This window comes from Lissotriton helveticus, chromosome 2_1, assembly GCF_964261635.1.
Source record: "Lissotriton helveticus chromosome 2_1, aLisHel1.1, whole genome shotgun sequence".
Taxonomy (NCBI): domain Eukaryota; kingdom Metazoa; phylum Chordata; class Amphibia; order Caudata; family Salamandridae; genus Lissotriton; species Lissotriton helveticus.
This window is the reverse complement of record NC_136059.1, coordinates 1,333,631,966-1,333,658,069: the sequence shown is the minus strand read 5'-3', so window position 1 is coordinate 1,333,658,069 and position 26,104 is coordinate 1,333,631,966. Positions and strand designations below refer to the sequence as shown.

The following is a 26,104-nucleotide window of genomic DNA, read 5'->3' as shown; positions in this document are numbered from 1 at the left end:
TACAAAAAGAAGAGAATCGGCTATGTAGGAAATTATTGGGGGTTCCCATTTCTTCATCAGGATTTATTTGCCACTCAGAGCTGAACATTCCTTATATTAGTGACTTTATTGCTGCCAGGCCCGCACTATTTTGGCTGGCTATCTGGGCAAATGATTATGCTAGCCTAACACAGGACATTTTAAGTGAGTGTTTAGCTTGTGACAAATGGAATAAGATCCCATGGCTCCGAGGTATACAAGAAAGTTTGTCTAGCATAGATAGAGGAGACCTCTTTGACAATCCATCCCATATTAAGAGGTCTGATAAAAAGGAAGTTCAACTTGAACTATATGCCATTTATAATGGAAATAGACTGTCAGAAGAGATGCGAAAACAAACTGTTGTGTCCTATATTAATAATGACTTACCAACTCATCAACTACCATTGTATTTGATATTACCTATGTGCAATTGGGAAAGATCGCTACTTTTTAGAATGAGAGCAGGAACGATAAAGTTTGCCCTCTGCTTTCCTTTGGGACACAGCTCACATGGATATATTCCGTGTCCTTGTGATGGAATAAGTAAACAGAGTGATTTACATTTCTTTTTTATGTGTAAGTTTTATATGAAATATATTAAATGGTTTTTAACCCCATATTTTAAAAATTATAGACCTCTCTCACTGAATCAGTCCTATCTTATGCTCTTAAAATTAGAAAATGATGAACTTATATTCCGCACAAGTAGTTTCTTAAAAGTTATTTTCAATGTTCGTAGAAGTATGGAATGTCCTTAATTTATTTTGTACTCTTTATGATTATTGATCTCCTTTTTAATAGTTGGAAATATATGATTTGTTACTTGTACTCATATGCACTGTATAAACATCTATTGCACTTAAGGTACTGTAATTTTGAATATGCTGAACTGTATTTTATGATTGTACTTTTATGGATTTTTGTGTAATCCGAATAAAGCTTTTGAATCGAATCGACACGCTCTCTCAACAAAGTCTGTTTATTCCTGTTGCTAGGACAAATTTGTGGCCAGATGTGGAGTCCTCAACACAGACCTATTACTAGCCAAATTGATGGATGTTTTATCGTTTGGTTTTTCTTTGCCTCAGCACGGACTTGCCATGAGCACCAAGAAGGGTTCATTGTCAGCCCTTCTGGCCGTGGTGCATTTACCGGACCATCGTCCTTGTTTGAGTAACCTGTTGTGATGCATTTTTTTAAAGGTTTGACACACATTTCCTCTCAAACCTTTTGTAATGCCACAGCGGGAATCTTAATTTGGTCCTGACTTTTCTCATGTGTACTCATGTTGAGCTGATGCACAGCTGCTCACTGTGTCTATTGACTCTAAAGGTTGTCTTCCTCGTCTCAGTCCCTTCAGCTCATTGCATGAGTGCGCAACAGCCTCTTTCTGTGCAACTGCTCTATATATGAGCTGAGGCAGGGAGTGCCGCAGGGATTGACCCTGTCCCGACCTTGTTCAATCTCTACGTTGCTCCTGTAGCAGAGATTGCCGATGGGTTTGGGATCAGGGTCGTATCCTATGCGGACGATACTCAGATGGTGGTCTCTCTAACTCAGGCTCTGGAGATGGCTGTATCCAACTTCACAGCCTGCCTGCAAGAACTGGCTGCATGGATGGCAATGAATTGCCTGAAGATGAATGGCAGCAAGACGGAGGTATTGGTGGTGGGTAGGGCTCCGACAGTGTGGTCCTCGGCATGGTGGCCCCAGAACCTGGGGCCGACACCAACGCCCTGTGTGCAGGCAAAAAATGTGGGAGTTTGGTTAGACTCGAACCTCTCCTTTGACTATCATACCAGACGGGTGGCAGGCACCTGTTTTGGGGTCCTGAAGGTATTGAGGAAAAGCTCGACCTTCTTCCCACAGCGGCCAGGAAGACCATGGTCCACGCCTTGGTGACGTCGCGCCTAGAAACGGCAACATTCTTTATCTAGGTGCGACGACCAAGAGTATCCTCCGTCTGCAGGGAGTACAGAATGCGGCCGCCAGCTTAATTCTGAAGCGACCTAGAAGGTCCTCTGCAAGGGCAGCTCGGGCGGCACTACACTGGCTCCCTATAAAAGAGAGAGTCATATACTCATATTTAAGGCACTTTGTGTCTGCCACCGAATCCTTCAGGGGAGTGCTCCACCTTATCTATCTGATCTATTGACCCCCTATGTCCCTACACGTCCGCTAAGATCTGGTGGAGTGGGTCTGGTGTGTGTACCCGCCATCAAGAGAGCAAGGATGGGGGTCGGTCCTTCCGCTTATTGGCAGCTAAATAATGGAATGCGCTCCCGGTGGGCCTCCGGATGGAGACCCAGGAGAGTCGCTTTAGGAAAAACTTAAAAACGCACCTCTTCCCTCGTGATATTTAGGGTTAGGGTGGCGGCTAGTACTTAATCGGCAACGGTACCGCAGCGCGGGGACACACTGTCTTTAGTGTAACCATTGCGCTTTATAAATGTGCAAATAATAATAATAATAATATTACCTTTTTTCAGACAACCTGGTGCTGAGGACCAGGGTGGCCTTCTTGACGAAAGTTGTGACTCCTTTTGACATTGGGCAATCCTTCACTCTCACAAAGTTCTTTGCTCTAACTCGTCCCTCGAAAGAGAAGAAGAGACCCTATTGGTTGGGCCCTAAAAGAGCTTTAAGCATTTACATCAATCATACCATAGACCATCGGGTGGATGGTCAGCTGTTTTGGGGATCTCTAGAGCAAATAAAGGTAACATAGTTCAAAAAAAGGACATTGTCAATATGTAGTCCTTTGCATTATGAACTTCTATGCATTGGCTTACAAGCAGCGTCCGAAAGGACTCAGGATCCACCTACCAGTGCCTGTCCTTGACATCTGTCTGGCTGTGACGTGGTCATCAAAGCACATGTCCACAAAGCATGACTGCCAAGTCTGACACTAAGGACATTTAGCCTGTTCTATCGTGCACAATTTTTTGCTCTGAGCCTCCTCCACTGACCCTCCAACTTGAGAGGTACTGCTTTGGTATCTATTTTAAAGGTAAGGAATCTGACAAGAGACGCAGCAGATGACACCTGAGCCATATTCTGCTGTGGGGAACGTGAGTGCAGCCTATCAACAACCGGGACATAAACAGCTGAAGAGGGGGACACTGACGCATTCTTGTTGGGCTGGGGTGCCTATCTTTGTGACATAACGGCACAAGACATTTGGACCACATCAGAGCAGCAGCTGGAAAAAAACCTGTTGGGGTAATGAGCAGATGTTCTTGCCACAAAGGAGATACTCTCCTCCATGTCCGTGAAAATTATTCAGATTCTGTCAGATGACCTCTTTCACTTAAGTTGCTTACGCCGTATATCCCATGTTTGTCCAGATACGGAACATTGATGTTCTGCCTATTTGGTAGGAAAGCACGATGTAATAGTAGCATGTATTTCCTCGTTCATTTTATCACAATCATTTTCAAGCGATGCTTCTTGTTTCTTCACACAGCAGCTCCCAGTCTCAACTATGTTTTACAGATAGCCTTTTTTTTTTATATGCCATTGACTAACGTGCGTTCTGAGCATGATGTAATTTATGATGGGTACTGTGCTTTGCACACCATAACTGGCGAATGTCAGGGCTTTTTTTCAGTTTCTTGCTCGCTGACCCATAATTAACATTCAACTTTGTTTTTTAATTGAATTTGTTTCTTTTAAATGATATATTGCACGCATCTGCTGTGTATCCATTGTGTACTAAGCACGTCCACGCAACTCCCTTAAGCCATGCCCAACAGGGTTTGGTTGTAGGGCCCGGCTGCTCTTGCACTGGGCTTAATTTGGTAACTGTCTGACAAATTTCATGCAGTCATTAATCTGATAGGGACTTCTTACCGCAGACTCCATTTAATGAAGGTCTTACAGACGTCCTACTTGGGGCCTGGTCCAATTCCTGCATAGGGGCTCCTGTGACTAGGACGATTGCCTACTGCCATCACCCTGCTCCTGGGGATCCCAATTTCCTTACCTAGCCTGCCACCCCAGAGAGCTTGGTGGTTCGAGCCTCTTCATCCGCCCTGGCGCGTTCCCTACCACTCCACCGGATAGGGAATCCAAGAGGCTAGTAACCTTTGTCAAGAGAATGTTCTCTTCCGCTAGCCTTGCACTGCAGTCAATGAACACTGCATGCCTATTGGGCCGTATTTCCCATACTCTTTGGGATTCGGTTGTGCAAGTGCTGCCTATAGTCCTGGAGGAGGCGTAGGCCATACTCTCTCAGGTGGTTGCCAAAGAGAGAGATGCAGCACAGTTCTCCATCAGATGTGGATTTGGTCCGACCAACTCGCTAGGCAGAGCGATTTCCTTTTCTGTGGCCTTGTGGCACCACAAAAGCAGAGCTACAGCCAGGTCCTTGAGCTTATCTACGGCCCCTTGTTCACCTCAGTCTGCCTTTCATGGCTATGGAAGGGGTCTCCAGCCACGCCCATGCCCTCCAAACCACCACAGCCAACAGGATTCCCATCCTTTTTGTCGCAGAGGGCGAAGGTACTAGCAACCACATGGGAGCCAGAGGTCAGGTCTGTCTTCCACCCTCCCGGCAGCTGCTGCCTCTCAGCCACTTTAGTCCGCCCTCAAACCATCATGGGCACCCAGTGGAAGGCATGATACGACATCTCCTCCCCCACTTGCGGTCTGTAACATCAGACTGATGGGTACCACAGATCGCCCATTCCACCCACTTATGACCGGCTGATGGAGGACCACCTCTCCTTGCTTTGTCAGAAAGTGCAAGTTGCCTTAGCCAAGGAAGCCATAGACAGGGTGCCGGCATAAAAAGTAGGTTGTGGTTGCTGTTCCTACTACTTACTGGAGCTTAAGAAGGATGAAGGACTCCATCCTATCCTAGATCTGTGCCTTGTCAACATCTTCTTGAAAAAGGCAAAATTCTAAATGCTCACGGTCAACTGAGTATTGTCTTCCCTAGATCCAGGAGGCAGGATGGTAGTGCTGGACTTGCAAGACGCTTATTTCCACAGCCCCTTCCTGCCGGCCCACAGACGCTATCTGCAGCTCATGATGGGCCACGACCACTTTCAGTTTGCTGTGTTCTCATTTGGCCTTACCAGTGCCCCTTGGGTGTTCACCAAGGTTTTGGTGGTGGTCGTAGCTCATCTGCAGAGGCCAGGGATTTCACTCTTCCCCTACTTCAACAACTGGTTTTTGAAGGGGAGCCCTCAGGCAGTCGTCCCACCTTTGGACTTAGGCAACCTCTGCAATCGCCGAATCCCTCTCAGACACTCCCTTTCATCAGAGATGTTCTGGATACCGTGCAATTTCAGGTCTATCCTTCAAACAGCGAGTCCAGGATATTCAGACTATGAAACTGATGTTTCACCCTCTACCCTGAATTTCGGTGAGGCTGTCTATGAGGCTGTTGGGCCTCATGGCCTCCTGCATCCTGCTGGAGATACATGTCCGCTGGCATATGCAGACTTTGCAGTGGGACCTGAAGGCCCACTGGGTGCAGCATCAGGAGAATCTCTGACATGGTCCTGATCTTAGAGGGAACTGCGAAGGAGATGCAGTGGTATCTAACGAACCTAGATTGAGTTAGTGGCAGATCCCTCTCCTTCCCCAACCAGACCTGCCATTAGTGACAGATGTGTTACTTCTGGGCTTGGGTGGCCATCTTGGAGAGGTAGAGATCTGAGGACACTCATCTCCAGCAGAGTCCAAGCTTCACAAAAAACTGCTGGAGCTCCGGGCGATCAGATTAACATCAAAAGCCTGTGAAAAAGTGAAGGCTGGTGCCTGTGTTCACAGACAACACCATGGTAGTTCAACAAACATGGCGGGGTGTGTTTGGGAATCCCAGTGTCAAGATGCCCTGCGCCTCTGGACATGGCTGAAACATCAGGGAACTTACCTGGTAGTTCAACACCTGGTGGACTCTCTGAACGCCAGAGCAGAAGAACTCAGCCAAAGATGCCTATCGGATCAAGAATACTGTCTCCACCGGGAGGTGGTCCAAGGTCTCTTTCAGTGGTGGGGAGAGCCTTGGTTAGTTCACTAATGCTGAGAAAGTGCAATGTTAGCAGTTGAGCACGCTGGAGTTTCCAAGGCGGATCTCGCTCCGAGACGCTTTTCTTCTTGAGTGGAGCTCCGGCCTCCTGTACGCCTTTCTGCCTGTACCACTCCTGCCCAGAGTTCTCTAAAAGATGAGGAACACCCAGGCTCAAGTAATTCTTATAGCACCGGGTTGGGTTTAGAATCAGGTATCCCGAGTGGGTGAGTTCGGGCTAATCAGGCCTTCGGTCAGGCTTCCTCAATGGGATACTCTTCTGTCGCAGCAACGAGGTGGGGTCTTGCATCTGAACCAACCCACCCTCCTCCTCCATGCGTGGAGATTAAGCGGGCAACAGTTGACAGTTTTCAACCTTCCTCAAGAAGTCTGTAATGTTATTCTCGCAGCCAGGCGTCCCTCCATCAAGACAGTATACATCTGCCTTTGGGCGACCCTCTGGCTGCACCTCTATCACAAGTTTCTTTTATGTGCATTGTTTTAGGCCTAGCTGGGATTTGCTTTGAGCACAGCTATGGGTTACCTAGCTGCCATCTTGTAATTTTTGCGGTTGTCGGAGCACCCTTCTCTCTTTAAGTCACCAGTTGTGGCTAGGTTCCCTAAGAGCCTCCAACATATGTTTCCATCTAAGCCCATTATCATGCCTCAGTGGACCCTCAACCTGGTCGATACCTTTCTCATGTGCGCTCCGTTTGAACCTCAGCATAATTGTCCTCTTTCGCTGTAGACCATCAATACAGCTTTTACAGTGACCACAATATTGGCCAGGAGGGTCGGCAAACTCCAAGTTCTCTTGGCACTCCCTCCTTAAACCACCTTTTACCCAGACAAGCTGGTCTTCCGGACACGTGCCTCTTTCCTACCAAAGTATGTGACTCCTTTCCATGTGGGCCAGAACATCACTCTTCCTGTCTTCTTTACTTCTCATCCCTCCAAAGTAGAGGAGAGGCTCCACCGCCTGGAACAAAAAAGAGAATTGTCTTTCTAGCTTGACTGCATAAAAGAGTTCCGGGTGTTGACCAACTCTTGTTGGGTTATGTGGGAGTAAAAAAGGGAAAAGCTGTAGAGAAAAGAAACATTTCTAGATTAATTATGTGTATTAGACTCTGTATTGCATAGACCAAGAAACAGCCATCTAAAGGCTTGCGGGATCACTGTCCCCGAGCCAAGGCTGTGACCACTGTATTAGTGTGCGGTGTTCCATTCCTGGACATCTGTCATCTGTCTGGCAGTGGCATGAGCATCATGCATCCGTTCACAAAACATTACTGCCTGGACAGTCAGATCCGTCATGATGGGCACTTCATCCGTTCGGTGTTGCAGGATATTTTGGTTTGATTGAATTTGCAGACCCACTTCTGGGGAGGTATTGCTTTGGTATCTATTCAATGGTAAGGAATCTATGGTTAAATGTCTATCCAACAAGTTGCTTACCTGCGGTAATGCCTTAACTGGTAGAAACTATATCTAAGTTCAGATTTCATACTGACCCTCTCCGCTCTGGGAACCAGTTCAGGTATGAGGGACACGCCTTTCAGGGCCTTAGTCTTTTTCACACCAGTGGTCCGTTCTCATCGTGGCTCTGCGCTCCTAGAGTGGAAAATCACGAAAGTAACTGACGTCAGAACGCCTAGGTGGTGTCCATATAAGTACTGCGCATGTCGCTTCTGCTGCGGAAAGTGCTGCTCGCGCAGAACTAAACAATGCCACCTGCAGGTGCCTAGATAATCTCTACCATTTAAGGCATTATCGAAGGTAAGTACCTTATTCAACAGTGCCAAAGTTTTAATGTGTTAAACCTTTACCACATTTTGTATTGTGTTGCACCCAATTTATCTTTGCCTTCTCCTTGACTGATATGTTTAATATAGCACATAGTCGAGGGAGGAGCTACGATCGCAAACAAGATGGCTGCTTAGGCTCCCGGCTCCGCCGGCCTCTGTCTCCAGCCGAACCATCCTGTCTGATATCCTGTTTTTTCACCCTACCTCTGTGTGTAGGAAAAGCTGCGGAGTCTAACGGTGCAATCCCGATCTTTTTGCCGACTTGATCGACGGAATTACACCATGTTGCAACTTTCGGCCTAGCCCGGCTGGTGAGCCAGGACCTCGAGCACTGGCCCAGCCGGGTTGCAGTTGAATAACATCGGCCGTGGGACCCAGGCAGGGTCCGGTCTCTCACTGCGGAAGTCAACTTGCTCGATTCCGGTGGCGGTCGCTCGGCCTGGTTACTGTCAGAGGTGGAGTGCCGAGGCACTGCTGTGACCGTGGGCGGGTGTCCGCTGCTCCGGAGACCGGGTGCGCCCCCCGCCCGAGTTCGAGGGGTTGGGGTCCTCACTAGCGGCGGCTGAATATCGTTCGTTATGGCGGTACTTGGACAGCTGCTCTCCGTGGCCGCCCGCTCCGCGATAGTACGGACGGAGGTGGCCCAGCCGGAGTATGAACCGTCGCCGAGGACCGTTCTGGCCGCCATCTGGGCTCTACACCTGAAAGTGGACGACATGGTCCGCAAAATATCTGTCGGCGCGATCAATGTTGATGTCCCGAGACCAGACTCTGAAACGTTCCATGATCCCCCACGATCAGGGTTTACCGCGGCGCATGTATGGTCGGTGGATGGTGGTCTCGTGTTGGACGCGGCGTCTGTGCCCTTGGCCAATGGGAAAGTACCTACAGAAGCCCCCAGATTCATCGGTACGATGCCGCATTTGCTATCGAGCCTCATAGAAGTGGGACCTCTCGGCTCTTTGCCATCGGAGTCTCTTTTTCGTGACTTCTGGTCTGCTGTGCTCTCATTTCCCCCCCTGGCGCTTTCATCATGCGCTCTGATACTACTGGATCGAGACTTATCGTCGGAGTGGGAGTTCTTTGGTGCCATTGGAGTTTCTGACGGCCTGCGACTTTTGTTTTTTCCTGGACTCGCTTTCTTTGCTCTCCTTTTTCCTTTTACCTCTCCTGCCGAGGGAGGAGTTCCACTGGTGCGAGTCCGTAATGCAGATCGTAAGGGCCAAGGATGAGCTTGACTGTACGGGACTGATATTGTGGCTTCAATGGACGTGGGATTTGCTATCGTTATTCTTGTGGAGGGTTGGGTAATGTCTATAACTTCCCCCGATTGTTCTAATTGAATCTCCTATTTGCTTTTGATTATGGTTGGGGGTTGTTCGTTTCCGGCAGGGGGGGAGGGGAGCCCGGGAGTCGATTTCCTCCCCCACCACTTTCTACTTTTAGATCAAGTTTGTTGGGGTGACAGGCACACTGCTAGTTGGGGTTGGGCGGATGCCTTATGCAGGGGTGCAGGGTGGGGGGTTGGGGTTTGTTGTATTGTCCTTTATGTTTTTCTTCTCCTTCATTTCTCCTGTTATTGGGTGCCTTTGTACGGATGATCTCCTGGGTTGGGTGGATGGGTCCCAGGGGCTGTGCTGTCTCCCTTGTTTTCCCCGGAGTTCCGGTTGGGTAATAGCTTTCGGTCGTGCTAATAGATTGCCTGTTGCTCGCATATATGTCTTGCTCTCTTACCACCCGTTCCTATCCTGTTCTGCAATTATCCTGTCGTTTTGGGTGGTGGGATTGATGAGGCTGCTTGTGGCACTGCCCTTTTTTCTTTGTATTTTTTCTCGGCTGCACTCAGTCGCAAATTGCGTTTTTGTCCCTGGGGGTTGTACGTCCACCCAATTGTGTCGCATATATATTGTTTTCATTTCGTGATGTAAGGCATTTGTTGTTTGCTTTTATGTTTTACAATAAAAAGATTTTTTAAAAATGAATAAATATAGCACATAGTCAATAAAAAAGCTAAACCAGCTAAATGTCTGGCACATTCTGTGCTGATTGTTCAAACTACCAAATTTATTAGCACATTATCCCTTCTTTGACATCCCCGCACCCTGAAGAGCCTGTTGGAAATTAGGAAACCAAGAGCATGTCTAAATATGCTATGTCTCCAGCAAAGTTCATGGAAATATGCAGATCCACCAAAAGGGGCCAAAGTGATAAAAAAATGTTTTGAGCCCAGCATTAACTTTACCTCCCTACCTTTAACAAAACCTGATATACAAGCACTTTGTGCAATTTGCTGTATGCCACATTTGATGCAAAGTAATGAAATAACACTAACGTTATAACAAATTAACATTTTATTGACCATGTCCTCTTTAACTTTACCCCTACCCTTTGTCGACTAATTGACACAAAACGTGACTTATCAATAGAAAACAAACCCTCCAAAATTGGCAAAATATTTAAAAGTGTTAACCCTTTTAAGCCCACCATGCATGGGTTTGAAACGCTAATATCTCAAAAGCTACTGAATGAATTCATATAAAACTACAAAAGGTATGCTTTCTGAATGAAGATTCACAATCATGCTAAGTTTCCTGTAACCCCTTGCAGTGTTGTTGGCCTTAAAAGTAAGCAAATTATCCTATAGGCTCTGAACTGAGAAACCTTAGCCTTTTTTTTTTATTTCCAACCTCCTTCCCCTCCTCCAACCTCATCTCTACTTCCTGTTTAACTCCCCCCACAACCCCCCCTACCCCTGCTCGGGTCTGCAAGAAATTTGGTGGACCTAAACTGACTAGGCTAAGTGAGTGCGGCTCAGTCAATAGGTTCCAAAGCTATAGGCAAATTGAACAGTGCAGCTGAGCCATAACTACATAATAACGACTGTCCTTCTACACCCCCTCCCGTCAGCTACGATCCTCCAGCCAAGCCCTTGCCACTGTACCTCGCATCAACAAAACCACCATGGGAGGCAGATCCTTCTCCTACCTAGCAGCTAAAACTTGGAACTCACTTACCACTCACCTTCGCATTACTCAGAACCACCTAGCATTCAGAAAGCAACTTAAAACTTGGATATTCGACAAGTAATTCCCCACCCTTCCTCAAGCGCCTTGAGACCCTATGGGTATGTAGCGCGCTATATAAATCTCTTGACTTGACTTGACTTGACATAATGGGAACCTCTAAAACGTAATGTATATCATCATCAAGCATCTTGCCATAACATTCCTTCTCAGAAATGTTATCTGTTGCAAACAATTGAACTTAAAAAACATGCAGGTTTCTGCAAAGTCTGCTGTATGTTATGCTTTCCAATTCAAGTATAGGTGCGAAGGCATGAAGGTTTTAGGTAACAGTTTCATTTCTGCGAGTCTAGTATGGATGGATAGTCAGCCATATGCATTGAATGTGTTTATGGGAGGCTTTACAGTCTTCACAAGTTATAAAATTACAAGCGGATGTCACTGAGAGGCAATTGTTCATTTACTCAGATATCATGTCAGCCTTTCTGGCCCAGCATGCGAGGCTATTGTCCAATCAGAGAAGTCAAATCAGTTCCTCTGAATAACCGGTAGGGCCAGGATAGAGTCTTTTGTATTCTAGGTGAACCTGCGAGTGCCTCGTGTCAGGAGCATCTGTGTGTGAAATGCATGCACATACAGTAGAAAGAACAGTAGTTTCAATGTCTGGAAAGTCACATGTTTCTCTGTGGAGGCAGTGGGGCTGGGGAAAATGTAGTCACGTTGTCTGACGCCGTTACTTATATGCTAGTTAAGTGCCTCTGTAGATGCAGAAGATTTAGGGATTCAATTGGTCACAAACTCCTCTGGCGCCAGAAAAATGAGTTAAGCACACTTGTTGCATTGTGAAAAAAATATACTCTGTGGCCTCCTCCCTTTCATACTGATCACTTTGATTGAAGTTTGACAGGACTAGTAACTGTTTTCTCCCCCATTGTGTAGGTTTCACTGGAGTTAATAAAAATCGCAGCAGGCCATCCTTTCGAAGCTTACAAGAACTGTTTCCTTAATTTAGCTATTCCCATTATCGTGTTTACAGAGACAGCAGAAGTAAAAAAAACTCCAATCAGGTAAGAAATGTGCTATTTCTCATTTTGCGTCCTCTGTATTACAAATGTACTTTTTCCCCAAAGCAAACCCTCTTTTTTTAACAATAATTCACCCAAAACCTGCACGTAACTTTGTGAAATATAGAAAGATTTTTAAAATAATTAATGACGCTGCTTAGGAAAGATCTGTGCAATTTCACATGCATGCATTGCCCTTCTGAGAACTTAATTGAAAGATTTGTTAGGATTTTATTTATTGTCATTAAAGTAAAATTGATGTTCCACAGTATTGAAAACACAGGTGATAAGATCAAGTATGCAATACAAAGGGAGAATACATAACAATAAACATATCTCTATTGGAAACGTCTTCAGGCAAATTCCTTATCTTAAAAAATCTCCTCAAGCCCTAAATTGGATCTGGAATTGTTTTTCAGGCAGATTCACCTGCAACAGGCAGCGCTTGAATGTGGAGTTGCCAACAAAATCACCAGCATTGACAATTTGATTCCTTTATAGCTCTGACTATGCTCATGATGGTAGTATTTTATTTTTTAAACAAAGTTCAACTTCTTTGAGATTTAAATATGCTATTTTTGTTTTATAACCCAGTGTCATCTGGAACACCCTTGTGGTTTAAGTCAGTGGTACTTACAAGAGACCTGTGTCTGGGATGAATCCGCATGTGACGTATATGTGGTGCCTGGACATTGAGAATGATGAGGCCAGTGACATTTTTTTGCCTAACAAGAGAAAGTGAAAGCTTTTATTGGCTTCACACCAGCAGCAGAGGGTTTCCAAATCACTTTCCTTTTTCAAGGGATGATAAAGTTAGAGGAGTCATTCTTGAATAGTTAAGAAGATTTCTCATGGCACAAAAAGAAAAAGCGTCATTGTTCCTACTCACCCCTCTAATTGACTTCAAATAAGAAAAAGCTCCATACTGAGTTATTGTATTAATAGTCTTACACCTTCATACCCATTGCAGAAGTCTCAGTCTAAGATGAATGTTCCCTTTCTGTTCCCGGTGTGCAGTGTGGTGCAGGTAGAGAAGCATTTAGGGTTGTTATGCTTCAGATATTGAGAACCTCTGCCGTACTTCTGGTTTCACTCTTCCTTCTCATTCGGCATCGCCATGGCTGCATTTGCCTCATGTCACAGCCAAGTTAAGTCTGCAGCTCTAGAACAGCCAGCTTTAGCTTCAAGGCTCTGCTAGTAGATCTAATTCATAGCATTGGATTTATTCTCACAAGGCATCCAGGGATAAGATGTTCACTGAATTAAACAATTTTCTATGTTAGAGGCACTATTTAGGTCAGACTTTGCTGGGAGGAAGTTTTCCGCAATATCACACCAGTAGCATGGATGACCACTTGGAAACATACAATATACTGCTTTCCTGGTTTGCCTTGGGCACCCTTGGCTTCAGGGCATCAGTTACCTCCCACATTATCTCCTTCTGTTTCCATGCTGTGTGGGAAATTGTGAAATTAGTGGCAGTTCACCTGCCTTGCCACAGGAGATCAGTTTGTACAGCTGGTCAAAGACATACTGGAAAAACAGAAACTACCCGCATTGTAATGTGATTGATTTGTGGATTTTGTTAACCTGTCTGTGGGTACTGGATTTGTCAGGCGAATTTCATGGATACTGCATGGTGTTCCATTAGGGATTAGCATGTGTGTCAAATGGACATTTCCTCTGTCCTTTGATGGCAAAAGGTTGTCCAGGGAGCATGGTGGCTCCCTCGAGTCCTTCAAGCAAAGCAGAGGCACTGCTTGGTTTTTAGACTTCTTATCCCTCATTAGGCACTTCTTATAACAATACAGCAAGTGATGATAGAGACTTCTAACCACAGATTACTCACTTTGTGAATTTCTCCTGACTGGATCCGTAAACTTTCATAGCAATTCCCTGGTGTGCCAACATATGGCGTTGTGTGGCTCCATGTCGGGCCCATCCGGCCCTGGACATTATGTTGGGCCTCTCTATCTGCCCCTCCTCTGCGTTCTGATGTCACTTCCTTTCTTTCCTTTCTCCGATGCCGATCCAGTTTTTCAATACTGTCATTTCTGACAGAGATATTCCCCTTAAAACAACAGGGTTCAAACCGTATTGGCCCTGTAACTAACATCTGTTACCGACGCCTATGAAAACTGCCTCTTGTGCCTCCGAACCAGGCATGACTCGAAGTTGTGTGACTGCTGTAGGAAAATGAATAAGAATACCTTCTAAGAACATGAGGCAATGTTAGTCGTTGTCCATCTCGAAAATAAATGGTCCTGGTCAATGTCACGGGTGCCCGTTCCCAAGCTTGCTGCCATGAAAAGTCTTTGTCGAAGTCATGCGGCATGGGTAAGTTCAAAAAGTTGCATAGAAAGCATAACTTGTCCAGGCCTGTCTCTCCATCCCACCACTTCCACCATTCCGAGTCGTGCAATAAACCAAGAACCTCTAGGCCACTTAGCCAGTCTCCCTTGGCAAAGACCATACAATGCTGATCCCACATTAGGAACCCTGAACGGGCAGTGACATTGCACTTATAAAGAGAGATAACACTGCCATATGACAACATTTTTGGTGCCTCATCTGATCGCTCTGGAGCTTCTTCAGCCCCATAGGATCAGAGATGGCCTGTAGTTGTATTCCTCTGGCTGGTTCATCCCCAGTCCGGACTGTACCATTCAACCTCCAACTGAAGTCTAATCCTTCTTCATACGCGGCTCCAATGTCCCTCTTGTCTGGCGATATGTCCAACGCAAACCCCTCCTTTGGAGTGGGCCCCACCGATGTCTATTCCGACACCGTGACTGATGATGTTACCGGCACCACAGCCGACACCACAAATCCACCACCTGGAGCTGATTGTCGTGTTTGATTCAGAGGTTCATGCTCTACCTTCCAGACCTCAACAATATGCCCACTCAGAACCAGATTCCTATTCACCGCATTTTGATGATGGAGGAGATGTCTGTGAAGAGGATTACGACTATCATGGTGATGGCAGCCGCTTTAATGGCTTGCACGATGCAGTGGTCTCGACACCTCACCAGATACTGACCTTTCTTCCCCAACTCCAGCAAGAGCTTCTGAGGAGTCTGTTCGTTTGCCACTGTCATAAGGACTAGACCTCACTCTACCCACTAAAGAGGTCAAATCTAATGTATCAATTGAGGTCTTGAACCCTGGACAACCCAGTCAGAAACCCCCTACTGCGGTTCAACAAAGCCCTCAATGATATCTCATTGGACATCTCTGCCAAGTCAAGACAGGTGGCAAGGCAACACAGACCCTCCCTCACCCCCATATTTTATACTCCAACAGCCTACTTCTTAGAGTCTGGTGGTTCAAGCCTCCACTAGCTGGCTAACCTCCAGTGCATTTCCTACTGCTCCACTGGACAAGGAATCAGAGTTGATAGAAATATTCACCAAGAGGCTTTTTTCTTTGGGCAACCTTGCCCTTCGGTAATAAACACATCCTGCCTCCTGGGAAGATTTTCACAAGCACTATGGGACAAGGTAGTGGACATCTAGCCAACTTTACCAGAGCAACTCTGCCCCACCTTTCAAGGTCTGATTTTGGACTGACAGGATGCAGCAAAATATTGTCAGATCTGGCTTGGACACTACTTACTGTCTGGGGAGGGCTGTCAGAACCAGTGGGATGCTTATGCGAATGCCTGGATTTGCTCCACAGGCTTCACTTCAGTCGTCCACCAGTCCTTGGAGAATACACCCATCAATTGCACTAGGCTGTTCATGAGCAAAGGTTGACTCGTCCTTGGAACTCTATAAAGCCAACAAGACCACCTCCCGCTCTCTAAAGTAGTTCAGCTGGTTCAACAGTCTCCCCAACAACAGCGCCTCCTTGTGGCTTTGGTAGGGAATACCAGCAGAGGCAACACCAGTATGGGCCTCAGCAACAACAGGGCTCCCAGCCCTTTCGAAGGCGAGGCCTGGGATCCAGCCGCCAGTGTTTTGGCCTTCAGGGGAAACATGCTACACAGGCCCCACCCCTTCCCCATACAGCCAATGGAAAACCACTTTAATTTGTCATTGGCGGTGAACAATCGGCCAGTAGGAGGTTGCATCAGCTTCCACCTTCTCTGCTGGCGAAGCATTGCGTTCAATCAGTGGGTGCACCCGATCATGCAAAATGGATACTCGCTACACTTTCTGTCCTACCCCTCCTGATATGCCACCTGCATGACAACACCTCCCAGAGGGACACTTGTCCGTAATCTGCTGAGAAGTTCAAACTCTTTTGGCTAATGGAGCAGTGCAGAGGGTGCCGGTATCAGAAATAGGGACTTGTTTCTATTCCCATTACTTTCTGGTGCCGAAGAAGGATAGAGGCCTTTGCCCTCTCCTAGAACTTCCCCCTCTGAAATTTTTCTTCTAGAAGAGCAAGTTCCAAATGCTCACCCTGGCAAGATCTAAATGCCCTGAATCCAGGAGAATGAATGGTTACGCTGACTTGCGCAGACCAACCAGAGGGCCTTCTGTGTTAGTAGCGGGGCCAAGTCTTGTACTGAGCCTGTACAACCTACACCTTCATGTATGGTTGGAGATTGACAGGCAACAATTGATAGCTTTTGACCCTTCAACCGAGGTGTTTGGTGTCATCTTGCCAGCCAGTCGTCCATCTACCTAGTCTGTTTACTCAGGACGCGGAGAAATGTTTGTTGCTAAGTGTTCCTGTCAACACATACAACCCTTGAATACACAGTTATCAGACGTTCTCCTATTTTGTCTGTCTTTAGCCCAGCAAGGACTTGCTGTGGCAACAGTGAAAGGTTACCTTTCAGTCTTTTTGGCCTTCTTAAGTTTACCTGATCAGCCATCGCTCTTCATGTCACCCTTTGTGGTGTTTTTTTTTCAAGGTGCTGTTCCACATGTTTACATCAACATCATTTGTTTTGCCACAGTGGGACCCTAATTTGGTACTCACTTACCTCATGTGGACTCCCATCGAACCAATGCACTGCTGTACTCTCCACCTTCATACTATCAAAACAGCATTCCTCATTACCATAACATCAGCCAGACAAGTGAGTGAGGTTCAGGCGCTGTCTGTAGTTCCCTCATAGACGTCCTTCTTACCAAATACATTCGCCATTCGGATAAAAGCAGCATTCCAGCCAAACGTAGTTACGCCCTTCCACATAGGGTGAGTAGCGCGAGCACTGCGCTGGTGGCGAGAGGCTTTTTAGTTAAAGAGAGTCTGGTTGAGTCAATTACCGCTCGATTTTAAGAATCCTGGATGTAATGTTTTTATGATTAACTGTGTGTGCTTTTGCTTAACTTTGCACTGAACTTTGCACATCCCCCTTTCACTTACCCTGATCTCCGTCGGTCCCCGGTCCGTCACGGCTGTTGGTGCCGCTTGAACGGAGGGACGCAACTCCGCCCCCTCATTTCAGATAAAGCGTGAGGGGAGGCCGGCCGCGCTGGTGTGAGTAGCGCGAGCACTGTGCTGGTGGCGAGAGGCTTTTTTTTTTTGTAACTTTTTATTATATAAAACAAACGGAAACAAAACATCAAACATACAATCAAGGCAATACAGCAATAATACAGCCATTAGGCCCGCGCTCAAGGAGGACGGGAGATATATGACAACAGTAGAAAAGATTTTTTTAATACAGATGAGGGGAGGGTGCCAAAGGTAGAATTGCATATGAACAGCACAATATACCACAGCTAGAAGGAATGTAGGTCAGGGTGACTGGGAAGGACTAGGAATCGCAGTGAGTGGGGGGGGGGGGGGTACAGATATCTCCACGGTATGAGTTCCACTGGTTCCAAATCTTCCCCCATTTTCTGGGTCTGCCTCGTGCCATATACAGTGTCTTCTCTCTGAACATGCACCAGTCCAGACTCTCTTTCCAAGCAGTCACTGTAGGCGGCCTCGGGGACCCCCACAGCTGTGCAATATCCCTCTTCGCAACCATATTGGCAAGAGTCACCCACCGAAGCTGCGACACGCCATAATTATTCGGACCCCACACATTCAATAAACATTGTCGGGCTTCCGGCATCATCACAACACCCGTTACTTCATCCATCACCTCATGTATAAGTTTCCAAAATCGCACCACCTCAGGGCATTCCCATATGATATGGAGATAGGTGCCAAGGAGACCACACCCACGCCTACACATGCCATCCGTGGAGTAGCCCATATGGATCAGACGGGGACCGGTGACATAGATTCTGTGGAGGATCTTGAGTTGGACCAGACGGAGGCGGGCCGGAATTGCCACCTCCCTGGGAGAGGAGATCGCGGACTGCCAGTCCTCATCATCCAGTTCAATACCATCAGCAATCCAAGCTTCACGAAGGCGATCAAGCAGACTCGATCGGTCATTAATCATTTTCTTATAGAACAATGAGATAGTACTGTCTGGCACATAACGGTCTAGTATACGATCTTCGAGGGGGGAGGATTCCGGAATGTCACTACCCACTGACAACACAGAGTTCAGAGCATGGCGTACCTGGACATAACGAAATTTTTCCCTGTCACTTAGCTTATACTCTACTTGCAGATCCGAGAAGGTCTTCACCTCTCCTTTAACCCAGAGATCACGCACTTTACTAATACCGATCGTGTCCCATTTATCAAATCCCTTCGTTTTCCATAGGCCACCCAACTTCGCAGAGGCATAGAGCGGAGTTGCACCAGTTAGTTTATCACTCCAGCCCATAGCTGCCGTTGCGCTATGCCATACCCGCACGGCTATAGCGGTAGGTCCCGAGAGTTGAGAACGCGAGGGTCCCGAATAAAGCGACCTGTAGTAATCACCACCCAGGAGCAGCCACTTATCCATTTCAAATGCTGGATTCAACGCCGGGCCATTTATCCCGTGGTTGATGGCAGCAAGGTGGGAGGCCCAATAATACCTACGAATATCCGGGAGCGCTATACCGCCATCATACCAGGGAAGTGTCAATTTTGGAAGAGCGATGCGTGAACGTCCGTCCCATATTAATTGCATCTGCAACGATTCTACTTCCCGAAAGTATTTCGACGGGATGACATCAAAACTATTTTGAAGTGCGTATAAGAACCGCGGTAAGGACATCATTTTAAAAAGGGCCGCACGCCCTAGGGGAGATAACGGTAATTTACGCCAACGCGCTACATCGGAGCGCAACCTTTGGAGCGGGGGAAGCAAGTTGCGTTCATAGCGAACCGCCGGATCCAACGAGATAAACACACCCAAGTACTTAAAGCCAGACTGCGACAACTGGATGGGACAGCCCCGCGGCAAACGAGGGACATCACCCGCAAGTACATAAATGTAGGATTTCGACCAATTAATGATAAGGCCCGAGTTCTTCCCAAAGGAGATAAGTACGTCAAACAATACGTTGAGGGATTTTTGGGGAGATGTAAGGTACAATAAAATATCATCCGCGTATAAGGAAATGCGATCTTCAAATTCCGGCGTCCAGCGTATACCCTTCATCGAAGGTTCCCACCGTAGCCAAGCGGCGACTGGCTCCAACGCCAAAGCAAAGAGGAGCGGGGACAACGGACAACCCTGCCGCGTGCCCCTCCCAAGAGTAAAAGGCACGGAGACATGGCCATTAACCACCACCTGTGCCAGTGGTGATTCATACAGGAGTTTGACCCAACCAATAAAACCAGCGCCGAATCCAAATTTGGCGAGTACCGCCCAGAGATAAGACCATTCGATTGTATCAAAGGCCTTGGACGCCAAGATGGCCGGTTCACGCAGCGTCGGGGCTCTCGCGAGAACACCATGCAAACGTCGCAAATTCAATGCCGTGTTACGGTGCGGGATAAAACCCGATCCGGATGAATCAGATCGCTAATAACCGTAATCAGACGATTAGCAAGCAACTTGGCGAGGATCTTAGGCTCCGCATTTAAGAGCGAAATGGGTCTATAAGACGAGCAGCGATCCCGTGGTTTCCCTCCTTATGGATCACCACAATGGTAGCAAGACGCTGATCTCTGGGGAGGGAGCCACTGTCTCGCGCAGCCAAAAACATATCACGGAGATAGGGAGCTAGAGTATCAGGGCGTAATTTATACAGTTCAACAGGAAGACCATTGGGACCCAGAGCCTTGCCGGAACGAATGGAGCGTAGCGCAAGAGCCACCTCATCCACAGAGGGCGTGGCATCCAAACAATCCCGATCCGATTCCGACAAACATGGAAGCGCTATATCTCGAAGCAACAACTGCGAATCCTCCTCTGGCCTGTCGGACACCGGGGTATAGACCTCTCGAAAGTAAGCAGCAAAGTATTCAACAATTTCAACAGGGTCCGTTACACGCACACCACCACATGTCTCAATCACCGGAACCACTCGACTCGCTCTCTCCCGTCTGTCCAGCCAGGCAATCAATTTTCCTGCTTTTTCACCCACATCATATAGCCGTCCCTGCTGTTCCCTACTCATCATCTTTGCTGCATCAGTAACCAAAGTTTTATATTCTAATTGTTTAAGGCGGAGGACATGTAATGCTTCTCGAGACACCTCTCGTTCCAATGCAGTCGCCAGGTCTGTGATTTCAGTCTCGAGCTGAACAATTGCCTCATTCTTACATTTCTTAGCACACCCCACCAAAGACAATGCCTGTCCCCTGATCACAGTCTTCAAAGCTTCCCATAACGAAACAGGCGAGGCTACAGAACCAACATTCTCAGTAAAATACAGATCAAATGATTTAATCAATTCAGTGCGTGTCTTAGGGTTAAGAAGATACCAGGGGTTAATCGGGGCCACCCTCCCTTCGGCGCCGGTGCCAAGATTAAAATAAAACCAAATAGGGGAATGGTCTGATATACCCCGGGCCAAGTGTCTGATCTCTCCAATCGAAGGGGACAGGGCAGCCGGTATCAGGATATAATCCAGTCTAGAAAGACTACCATGAGCTCCCGAATATAAAGTAAACTGTGTTTGCTCTGGATGCATTAGTCTCCAACAATCTATAAGTCCCAATGTTTCCAGGAAGTCACCCAACCAGGATTGCGCAGCAGGAAGATCTCGGGGCGGATAGCGGTCTATTCTGCCAGAAATTACGGAGTTAAAATCACCACCCAGTATCAAAACACCCTCCGGGAGAGCCAGAACCATCCGCCCCAGGTTCGTAAATGTCGTGGATTGTAAACCCGGAGGGACATACACCGACACCAACGAAATTGGTTTTCCCTCCCACCGCCCAACAAGTGCAACATATCGACCCCTGGCATCAAGGATCACATCGTCAACCTCGAGGGGGAGGGAAACCCTAAGCAAAATACCCACTCCTCTAGAACTAGATGTAAATCCAGAATGGGCAGCAAGACGATAACCCCGTCTATTAAGAGCGTGACAAGTATTTCCTATCAAGTGTGTCTCTTGTAACAAAACGACATCACCCAACCCATTCACATTCCAGCATAATACCCTCAACCCTCTACCCCCCATCCAGATCCACAATGAACTCCCATCGCAAAACGAGCATCACACCAATGTCAAAGATAATGAAAGTACCTTGCCTTGAAAAAGAAAAAACAAACAATCCCAAAACATGACCCTCCCCCCACCCCCCCCCCCCCCCAGGGTCCCAACACAACTCCCCTGCACCCCTGCACCGACTCAAAAGCCACCCCAATTTGCAGTGTGCCTGTCGCCCTAACAATTACAAACAAAGAACTAATCTACACAAAGAAAGCCCCAGAAGAGGAAAGGGGTCCCGCTATCCTCGCTACCTCCCAAGATACGAATGGAATGATCAAGGAAGTCAGTGAGCCTCTGCTGGACACGTTAAATAGTGTTCCGGACACAGGCACTATAATCATTCTTGGTCTATCAGTCCCCCCTCAGCACCACCAGCATGTTCCTGACCAGCACGGCGAGTCGGCAAAGTGTCCAACCAATCACTCGCTCCCTCAGGCCTGACAAAGAAGAATGTTCGATTGTCATATTCAACACGCAATCGGGCCGGGAATAACATAGCATATTTTAGTTCCATGTCTCTTAGTCGCCGTTTCACCCCTTGAAATCCCATTCGTTGTTTCTGGACCGATTGAGAAAAGTCCGGATAAAAGTTCACAGCAGCGTTCTCGAACTGCGTGGGGCCGCTTGTCCGTGCCGCCTGCAGAATGGTGTCGCGATCTCTGAAGTTGAAGACCCGTGCAATAATCGTACGGGGGGGAAAACCGGGCTTCGCCTGTCCCCCTGGCACTCTGTGCGCACGTTCAATGGCAAAGAATTTGCTCAGGCCCTTAGGTGCAAGATGATTAAGAATGAGGTCCTCCACCCGAAGATCAGTGGCGAGTGAACTAGAATCTTCCGGGACCCCAATAATACGCACGTTGTTGCGCCGTGCACGACCTTCAAAATCCTCCAAGCGACGAGCAAATAAGTCATTAGCAGATCTAAGGTTGCGCACTTCTGTTTGCAAGTCGGACACATCCGTGGTAAGGCAGGATGTCTTTAGGTCCAATGACTTCACTTTCTCGTTCGTCTTGGCCAAATCAGTTCGAATGAGGTTGACATCAATAGCCACCGTTTCCAACTTCAGTGCCAGGGCTTCATACTGTTGGCCTATAGAAGACTGAATACCAGCAATGGCGCCCATCACATCCTGTAGTGTCAATTCCGCCGATACGGCAGGATCGTCGACAGCCTCCTCCCGGGCCTTAGGTGCGCCACCAGGGGATCCTTTAGAGAGTGTGTAGCGATCCATGACATTCGTCTGGGTTGGACCTCCACGGATAGTGGTCTTGACTTTCCGTTTTTCACCCTCGGGCTTGCCCGTCATGGCGAGCCGGGTGCCCCGGAGAGAGGCTTGGGATCTGGTCCAAATGGCTCCTTAAAATGCACACACAAGAATACAGGAGGCGAAGTGGGGCCAATTTGAGTCCACAGCCAAACAGTCACTAGCTCGAAGCTCAAGGAGCTGGCATCGGAGCTCGTCCGATCAACAGACACACCGCAGATAGGAGACAGTGCGCTGAAGAAACGAAACTGAAAGTGAAGTGAGGCTGTGGTCTGATCCCCTCAAGCCGTTGTTGTTAAATTACGACCTGGGCACTGCTACAACTCAAGGTCCAGGCTGTTCCATGGAGAAGGCCACAAATTTCAAGACGGCAGAACTCGGGGACCCTGCGTCCGATTCCGACCCAAAAACCTGCTAGCACATCAGCCGAGTTATGTCTTCAATGACCTTCCATCAAATCAGGATATTGTCCAGGATAAATGCGGGAGGCAGCGAGGGTCCTCGGGAGCTCTGTGCTCACGCGGCCATCTCGGATGCGTGCGTAGCTCCTCCCCGGCGAGAGGCTTTTTAGTTAAAGAGAGTCTGGTTGAGTCAATAACCGCTCGATTTTAAGAATCCTGGATGTAATGTTTTTATGATTAACTGTGTGTGCTTTTGCTGAACTTTGCACTGAACTTTGCACATCCCCCTTTCGCTTACCCTGATCTCCGTCGGTCCCCGGTCCGTCACGGCTGTTGGTGCCGCTTGAATGGAGGGACGCGACTCCGCCCCCTCATTTCAGATAAAGCGTGAGGGGAGGCCGGCAGCGCTGGTGTGAGTAGCGCGAGCACTGCACTGGTGGCGAGAGGCTTTTTAGTTAAAGAGAGTCTGGTTGAGTCAATAACCGCTCGATTTTAAGAATCCTGGATGTAATGTTTTTATGATTAACTGTGTGTGCTTTTGCTGAACTTTGCACTGAACTTTGCACATCCCCCTTTCACTTACCCTGATCTCTGTCGGTCCCTGGTCCGTCACGGCTGTTGGTGCCGCTTGAACGGAGGGACGCGACTCCGCCCCCTCATTCGCCCCGCTTCCGGGTCCCTCCTCCTTAAAAGGAGATGGGGGCACGGCCGCGCCGAAGGCAAGCCCGTCTGCGCCCGTCCGCGACCGTCCCGCGGCCAGCGCTAGCCACGCTGCCGGTGAGTGCAGGGATAATAAGAGGGTTACCTGGTCCAGGCTGAATTATTGTTGCTGAATACAGCTAGGCAATGTAAGGCGAATAGGTATGACTTGATAAATACTGAGTTACCGCTGGTGTGCCTGCATTGTGGCAAGGCACTATGTGGCGACGCTATGACGGCTAACCCGAATATAACATCAAAATCCCAACCTACATTTGGCCCCCCTGAGACAAAATTTAAGGCTGGCCTACTGAATTGCAGATCCCTCCCAAGGCATGCAGCTGACATTTGGCTACTGCTGACGGATTCAATGTGGGACGCCTTATTTCTTACAGAAACGTGGCTGAATGAAGACAACATGGCCTCTGTCGCCCTGGCTATCCCTCTGGGCTTTAAAATGAGCTTTTCGAACAGGGAGGATGACTGAAGGGGTGGTGGGGTGGCTTTCATTTACAAAGAAAAATATATGCTTACGTCCTCTCTACCCACCACTATCTCAGGTATTGAGGGGCTACATTTCTGCCTGCAAGTCAACCCACAACTCTCACTAGCCGGGCTGATTGACTATAGACCCCCGGATTGCACTTCAGCCAGTTTGTGTGAACTCATGGACATTATTGTCCAAAGCTCTTTGGTGCATCCTCACTATATAGTATTGGGTGATTTTAATATCCATGCAGATAGGCCCAGTTGCCCCTTGGCTGCTCAGCTAATGTCAACTCTGGAAGCAGCCGACTTAAGACAAATTATTACTGGTCCGACGCACAGGGCAGGTCATATGCTTGATTTGATCTTTTCCAATATCCATGACACGATAGCGGAGACCCCACAGCCACTGCTCTGGTCGGATCATTTTGTGATTTCTTTTGTAATTACGCTGCCCCTTTGTAATCAGGCGAAGGGTAGACATTCTTTTTTGCATAGGCAATGGAAAAATCTTTCACCAGACACCCTAGGCCCTGCCCTGGCAATTGATCCCCCAGCCCTGACCACAGACCCGAACACGGATGCGGTGGCGCTGAATCTTTGGATAGGCAACACGGTGGAGGCCATTGCCCCAGCAAAACTCTCACTGTCACGCAGGGAATCACCTTCTGCCCCGCAGGGAATCACCTTCTGCCCCGCAGGGAATCACCTTCTGCCCCATGGTTCTCAATAGAGTTGATGGCAGAAAAGAGCAATTGCAAGAGACTGGAGCGTGTGTGGCGGGCAAATTATTGCGAATTAGCTAAGATTTGCTATAAAAAAGCCCTCCGCAATCTACATAAATCCATAAAAAAGGCCAAGAAAATCTATATTGCTACTTCTAGCCAGCAAGCTGAGCAATCAAGTAAAGAAGTTTTTAAAATTGTTCAATCCTTCTTTAAGCCAGGAGTCATTGAGACAGAAGTCTCTCCGTCTGAGAGACTTTGTGAGGACATCTCGAATTTCTTTGACAACAAAATTAAGAAAGTTTATGACACTTTCTCTTAACCTAGTCCCACGGTAATGTCGAACGCGGCTGATAGTATTGTAGCCACCTCGACCTTAGGTCAATTCCACTCTATTTCATTTACTGAGGCACTGGAGGAAATAAAAAGATGTAAATCAGGGGCCCCCGATGACCCCTGCCCTCCTAAGCTCTGGAATATGATGTCAGATTCAATTGTAATAACACTTTTACACATTTGGAACACGTCTATTGTGTCGGGGGTGTTTCCCGAGTGTTGGAAACACATCACACTTCTTCCCCTGAAGAAAAAAACAAATGGAGCCCATGAGGACCTTAGTAATCTCCGACCGATCTCCCTACTAGCTGCCCCAGGTAAAATGCTTGAAAAATTAATACAGCGCCAATTGAATAGCTTCATTGAGGAAAACAGTATCCTGCACGAAACCCAGTCTGGTTTCTGGTCAGGTTTCAGCACTGAGACTGCCCTCATCGAGGTAGCTGAGTCGGTTAGGTGGTCCTTAGATTCAGGAGCATCGGCTATGCTGGTGCTCCTGGATCTATCTGCCGCGTTCGATACTGTCGACCACGGCAGACTCCTGCAGCGGTTAGAGGATATCGGCCTGAAGGATAGAGCACTGGATTGGCTTAACTCCTATCTGGCCGATCTGTCCCAGAAAGTAGCTCTGGGTTCCTTCTCTTCTAAACCGAAACGTCTCTGGTATGGGGTCCCCCAGGGATCGGCACTTAGTCCTTTATTATTTAATGTTTATCTAGCCCCACTTTTCAGCCTGATTGCCAAATGGGAGGTCAAGGCTATTTCGTATGCAGACGATACACAGCTTGTCCTCCCTT

General features: G+C 47.7%; 1 protein-coding gene across 4 annotated transcripts in view; it reads left to right on the top strand.

The window, feature by feature from the left end:
• The window catches only part of UBA6 (ubiquitin like modifier activating enzyme 6), a 1,111,768-nt gene that overhangs the window by 917,516 nt on the left and 168,148 nt on the right, over nucleotides 1-26,104 (top strand). For all 4 annotated transcript variants that reach the window (XM_078676253.1, XM_078676254.1, XM_078676252.1 and 1 more), the window contains exon 30: nucleotides 11,808-11,935. In XM_078676253.1, the coding sequence (XP_078532379.1) occupies nucleotides 11,808-11,935 (128 nt within the window). The remainder of the gene's footprint in view (nucleotides 1-11,807; nucleotides 11,936-26,104) is intronic.